The 6,476-nt window shown below is 35.3% G+C and overlaps 1 protein-coding gene and 1 non-coding gene across 2 annotated transcripts in view; one reads left to right on the forward strand and one right to left on the reverse strand.

Annotated features, from left to right (window-relative positions):
• Nucleotides 1–6,464, forward strand: part of ADAMTS19 (ADAM metallopeptidase with thrombospondin type 1 motif 19) — a 275,937-nt gene extending 269,473 nt beyond the window's left edge. Inside the window, exons 22-23 of the mRNA XM_006060222.4 lie at nucleotides 2,653–2,830; nucleotides 5,176–6,464. Coding sequence (XP_006060284.3) covers nucleotides 2,653–2,830; nucleotides 5,176–5,327 — 330 coding nt within the window. The 3' untranslated portion in view covers nucleotides 5,328–6,464. The remainder of the gene's footprint in view (nucleotides 1–2,652; nucleotides 2,831–5,175) is intronic.
• TRNAQ-UUG lies at nucleotides 1,813–1,884 on the reverse strand. The gene has a single exon. It is a non-coding gene; the product is annotated as a tRNA-Gln (tRNA).
• Nucleotides 6,465–6,476: the final 12 nt, after the last annotated feature.

The raw sequence follows: 6,476 nt of genomic DNA on the forward strand, positions 1-6,476 counted from the left end.
AAGTCACTCAATCGCGTCCGACCCTTCGTGACCCCATGGACTGCAGCCTACCAGGCTCCTCCATCCATGGGATTTTCCAGGCAAGAGTACTGGAGTGGGGTGCCATCGCCTTCTCCAAAGTGATATGACAATGAGCTTAATTTCAAGAATTTACCTAGAGACACACTAGATGCCTGAAATTACCAAGAGACACACTAGATGCATGAAAAGATATTGATCAGACATAAGAAGTAATACAAACTGAGCTACATCAAATGTAGAATACATACTATTGACCAGTGTTTTCCAAATTCAGGCTGTGCAGCAAAATGACCTAGGTACTTTTTTTTAAAAAATGTATATTCCCAGATTCCATCTGTTTCCTGCCTTAGAAATTCTAGGCCTTAAAATATATAGTTAAAAAGGTTTTTTTTCCCAAGTGATTCTAAGGGATAGCCTCAGATAGATAGGTATATGGTTTTAAACCATAAATGTTGCATAAATATGCATGTAGCTGGGATAATTGTGGAACACTTCGTGAGGGTAGTGGATTTGAGACTGTGATTTGAAAAGAGGCCAGTCATCTGGAAAGGAATCCTTCTATGAACACGGTTCTAGTTGTGGGAGCAGAAAGTACATGGACATTAGTGTTTTATAGAGCAAATGATTCCTAAAGCAGAGAGGTAGAAAATCAAATTTGAGGAGGTAGATAAATGCCAGCCTGGACATTCGAGGATATTGGGCTTTATCTCGTAGGCAATGGGCAACTTAATAATTGAAGTTTCTCCAAGGAGATTATGTATATAAAGCAATTTTAAGAGAATACATATTCTCTGTTAATATTTGTAATTGACTAGAAGGCTGGAGGCTAAAGACAAATTGAACAGTAGGAGACAGACTTGAGGTGATAAGGGTTTGTGTAGAATGCTTCTGCTGATGAAAATAAAAAGAGTTGGAACCCAGGATGATAGTAGAGGAAGAACTGAAAATTCTTGGGAAGAAAATGAAATCCTAACAATGACTTGGTAAAATATGAAGGGAAACGGTTATAAAACTTGTGCCTGCCTATCTAAAAGATGACAATCAGAAAGTATTGACCAGTTTTCAAGTAGAATATGCCGAGATCATGTTTTTAAATAGATATAAGTTTTAAGAACTATTTGGCCAAATATGACTAAATCTTTATTGCAAAGAAAATATAACTAGTAAATAAATATTTTCAAAGCACAAGCATATTCCCTTTCTCACAAAATATTTTTGTATTTTCTCATTCAGCTAGACCTCAGCTTATCTGTATAACAAATTAAATCTAGTGATATACATGGACCCAAGAGACTTCTTTAATAAACAGACATTGTACATTAAATATGTTCTCTGAAATAACTTACAAATGAAAACAAACTATATTTAACTGAGATACAGGTACATTACATTATTTCATTACAGGAGATACGTTAAAAGGCTGTCTTACTAGAAAAATACAAGATTTTCAAATATTTGCACAATTTTTGATATCATGTTATCTGCCAAGATGGACTTCTTAGGTGGCTCAGTGGTAAGGAATCCACCTGCCCATGCAGGAGATGTGAGTTTGATCCCTGGGTTGGGAAGATTGCCTGGAGAAGGCAGTGGCAATCCACACTGATATTCTTGCTGGGAAATCCCATGGACAGAGAAGTCTGGAGGGCTACAGTCCGAGGGTCGCAAAAGAGTCAGACACAGTGACTAAACAATGACAACAATCTTCTAAGATATAGCAATTATTTCATTAACACATCAAGTTGATTTTTTTTGTTGTTGTTGTTGTTTTGGACAAGTCTTGCAAGATCTTAGTTCCCTGACCAGGGATTGAACCTGGGTCCCAACAGTCAAAGCATGGAGTCCTAACCACTGGACTACCAGGGAATTCTGCCATGTTGATGTTATTAATAAACATTTTAAGGCCAGAGTGGATGAGTGCATTGAAAGATTATAATGAGGATCCAGCTCCACAGTTCAGTTCAGTTAAGTTGCTCAGTCATGTCCGACTCTTTGCGACCCCATGGACTGCAGCACACCAGGACTCCCTGTCCATCACCAGCTCCCACAGTTGGTGTATATCTACACAGCTCCACAGTTGGGCATATCTAACTGTCAAGCATCAGTGACTAAATTAAAGAACAGCAAGTCATTTGTTGCAAACTAGATATTAAAACTTTAAAAACTGTCAGTCCAAGTGTGTTACTGGTATCACCCACTATCTCCCAAGTCAACAAACTTTTTTTCATTTTTATGTTACTGATGTTTAGTTGTTTTATACTATTGTATTAGTTTCTGCTGTACAGTAAAGTGATTCCATTATACATATGTATGCATTCCTTTTCATATTCTTTTCCATTATGATTTATCACAGGATACTGGATCTAGTTCCCCATGCTCTACAATATGACCTTGTTGTTTATTCATTCTATATCATCCTTCATCACTCAAAGCTCTGCCTTATTAGGTCAGCTAGGTGTTCTAAACTGCATTGTGTCCAATTTATGAGCAGCAGCGTTTCTGACCCTTGTTTTATATCAACCCTGGATGTTGTGGCTCATGTCAGTTTTAACAAATATAAGGAAAAGGTGACTCACAGCCCAGAAAAAGGAAACAGCAAAAAGAACAGTTGACAAAGCCTTGTATCTCTCCTAGTGCTCAATTACCTGTGGCAAAGGAATGCAGTCCCGTGTTATTCAATGCATGCATAAGATCACAGGAAGACATGGAAATGAATGCTTTTCTTCAGAAAAACCTGCAGCGTACAGACCATGCCACCTTCAGCCTTGCAATGAGAAGATTAATGTAAATACTATAACATCACCCAGGCTGGGTAAGCAGATCCAAAAAAAGGGAGTGATTTTGACAGACATAGAAATGATCATGGCTTCTTCTGTTTTATGTATCACTTTAAAGCTTAGTTATCAATCTATACTAATTAGTTTGCTTCTGACTAAATTGGATCTATTCAACCATATAGTCCAAATGAAAACTGTTTTCGTTCCTGAGCTGTCACTTCAGAGCCAGGCTGTGGAAATGAGAATGCCATATCACTCAAGATCAGCCTAAAAAGGGTTGGAGGATGTAACCACATTTTTTATTCTGACCAGTCCCATGGCAGAACCCTCAGTTAAGGTAATGTTGGTGGAAAGGTGAAGCTGTAGTGTATATCTTGGATCTCTTCATTGTTAATAGCCTTCCTTGTGATCCTGGGTACAAATTATCCTTTGGAGAGATAGAGAGTAAAAAACTCACTTTCAAGGAGAGCAGGTACATGGATCTACACCACTAAACAAAAGGTACTGATTTTTTCACACTTAAGGACATAATATTAAATATAAATAAATAGTAGTAGCATTGATTTACATAGTTTTATGTTATAAAATGCTTTCACATATATTCTCAGTCACTGTCAGTCAGTCTAATACAACGTCTAGAGTATGTATTTTAAGTACTATATCCTGTATTTGCATAAAAGTATTCATGAATGCATTAGCCTTTATTTTTGTGGCAGTTAGCAGTTTTTCATAGCACTGCTGCCTGGATGTCACTGGGTTCATTTGTTTAACATTATGTGTTGTTTTTAAAATTAATTTTTATAGTAGTGTGGTTGATGTACAATGTTGTGTGAGTTTCTGCAGTGCAGCAAAGTGAATCAGTTATGCATATACATGTATCCACTCTTTTATGTTCTCTTCCCATGTGGGCCATCACAGAGTATTCACTAGAGTTCCCTATGCTCTACAGTAGGCCCTTATTAGTTACCTGTTTTATATATTGTAGTGTGTGTATGTCAATCCCGATCTCCCAATGTAACCTACCCCCTCTCCTTTCCCTCTTGGCATACTGAGTGAAATAAGTCAGACAAAGAAAAACAAATATCATATAATATCACTTATATGTGGAATCTCAAAAAGTGATGCAAATTAACTTATTTACAAACATAAATAAAGTTACAGCTGTAGAAAACAAATGTATGGTTACCAGGAGGGAACACCTTCAGTTTTAATTTGTATGTATAATCTCCAGGGGATCAGTTAAATCATACAGAATAATGTTGCCAAAATTCAAAGAGCTAAATTGTCATAGATACTTCTCCAAGCATAAGATTCAATCGAATGGAAAAGTTTGGTTCTTCATGGAAATATAAAAATTCTCTTTTTTAAGCCAAATAACTAACATTTCTAAGAAATAATCAGTTCAAGTAGAATTAAAACTAGTTAAGACAAGAAGTTAAGCAATCCTAGAGCAGATGTGATAAATCCTTGTATTCAAAAGCAACATAATCCCTTTCTCCAACAATTATTTGGAGTCCTTCTTGACATAAAATGTGGCATAAAATAATGAATTAAAAGAAGAATTAAATTAAAACTCCATTTTCTCTGTTTATTTTTTCTTGAAGGACATCCCCAAACATAGAAGCACAGTGGTTGGAAAATCTAAGGTTTTTAAATGTAAAATAATGAATCATATGAGAATAGTGGCAAAAGAAACAGTTGCTGCAGACTGTCTTTCATTATACATGCCAGAACACGCTATTTCTTTGGAAAAACTGGGGCCGAATTTACCTCACTGAATTTTTTATACCAAGAACTCCTTTCAAACACTTCATTACTGTAAATTTTAGTCACTTTTGTTAATCAGCCTTGATTTTAAGGATGCTTGAAATTGTGACTCTTAGATATCACAGCTAGACATGTCTGCTGTCTAGGAAACGAGGAATGTGAAATAAGTGTAAGCAGATTTTTTTGTTTTGCTGTTTCTTTGCAAGTTCATCCATAATAGCACTTATTAATTTGTGTTCTCATCATGATGAACATATTGAACACACTCATTTTTCTTTTTAATCTTCTCAACTACAAATCCAAAAGAAGATTAAATAGAAGTCATGAAATGGAAACTTAAAAGCCATTTGCAGTACCCTCAGTGGCTTTGGGAAATCTATCTTTAATAAATCTATAAAAGCTCATGAGTAAGGCCAGTATTCATTCACTATACTCCTTTATTATAGAGTGTGTGTGTGCGTGTTTGTTTATCTCTGTCTTTTATGTTCTGGAAGGTTATGTATATGAGTCAACATGAGTGTACAAAATCCCCCCCTTAAATGATTGCTGTTTGTTTCTACTCACGACACCTAGTTTATCTGCATGTATTAAGTTCCCTGTGTTTGTTTCACAGCTGCTCTGACTTTCAAGTGCCTGGGAGATCAGTGGCCTGTGTACTGCCGGGTGATACGTGAGAAGAACCTCTGTCAGGACATGCGGTGGTATCAGCGCTGCTGTGAGACGTGCAGGGACTTCTATGCCCAAAAGCTGCAGCAGAAGAGTTGACCTCTAGCAGGCTGGCTGGCCAACAGCTCTTTGCAATTACATTATTTATAAACACACACACTAGCATGTTTTTCAGACCAAATATTATCAGATTACATATAATTTAATCAAATTAATTAATTTATTTTTTTTTTTTTGCCTGCAAAACATCCAATATGGTGTTTGCTTTGGTTCTACAAACATTTTGATTTATACTATATGGCTTCATAAATAATTTTATATAAATAAGTTGGATCCAGTTTCCAGAATAAAAATAAAAAGGGAAAAACAAAAACCAATCAAGATCTTTAGACTTTAAAAAAAAAATGTTAACAATTTTTTTTTTTTAAGTTAGGGCTGTCTCTAAGGTGCTATTCTCTCCCTGACAATACCATTGAGTTATCCAGAATATATACTAATTTAGCCTAATAGTTTAGTTACATATGGAGAGATATCATTTTTTTTCCTTTGGTATCCTGATGCAGAATTTGCCCATTTTCTGTAATCTGCAGGAGATGTGTAAGCATAACAAACCTCATAGTGTTGAACAGGTTTTTAGAGAATGTATTATGCATTGGGTTCAGATTTAGAGATATCCATAGGAAAAGTTCTACTGTAATTATAACCTTATTTTAATAATGGAAAAGAAAAGTCTGAATAGAGACTTTGGTCATGTTCATGAACATGTACTTGAACACAAGTATTGTAACAATGAAACACTGTAATGATTAACACTGAATCACCATTGCACTGTTGATAGAGTGTAGAGAAACCGTTATAGAAATGGTAACATCCTACCAAAATGTGTATTATTTTAACATGTTGTCATTATATTTTAGCTTTTAAAATATTTTGAACAAAGAAAGTGTTGATCCACCCATTTCCTTGTATCTTTTTAGCAGATTTATTAGAGTATAGTACTTAGCCTCACAAATCGTAATGAGAAGATTTACTGTTTTTCAGCCTTTTCCCTAGGAACAAGGAAAAACGAAAATCTTATAATACTGTGGTAGTTTCATTGTGTTTTTCTTCTTAAAAATTAAAAAGTTTTACAATTCTGTGAAACGTTTAAAAACCAGTTTAAGGTTTTCTTGTGAGAAAATATTGTACATGATTCACATGATTTCTTAGATTTTTCAATAAAATATGTGAAACTTCCTGTTGGGAGGC

Source organism: Bubalus bubalis, chromosome 9, assembly GCF_019923935.1.
Source record: "Bubalus bubalis isolate 160015118507 breed Murrah chromosome 9, NDDB_SH_1, whole genome shotgun sequence".
NCBI classification, from domain to species: Eukaryota; Metazoa; Chordata; class Mammalia; order Artiodactyla; family Bovidae; genus Bubalus; species Bubalus bubalis.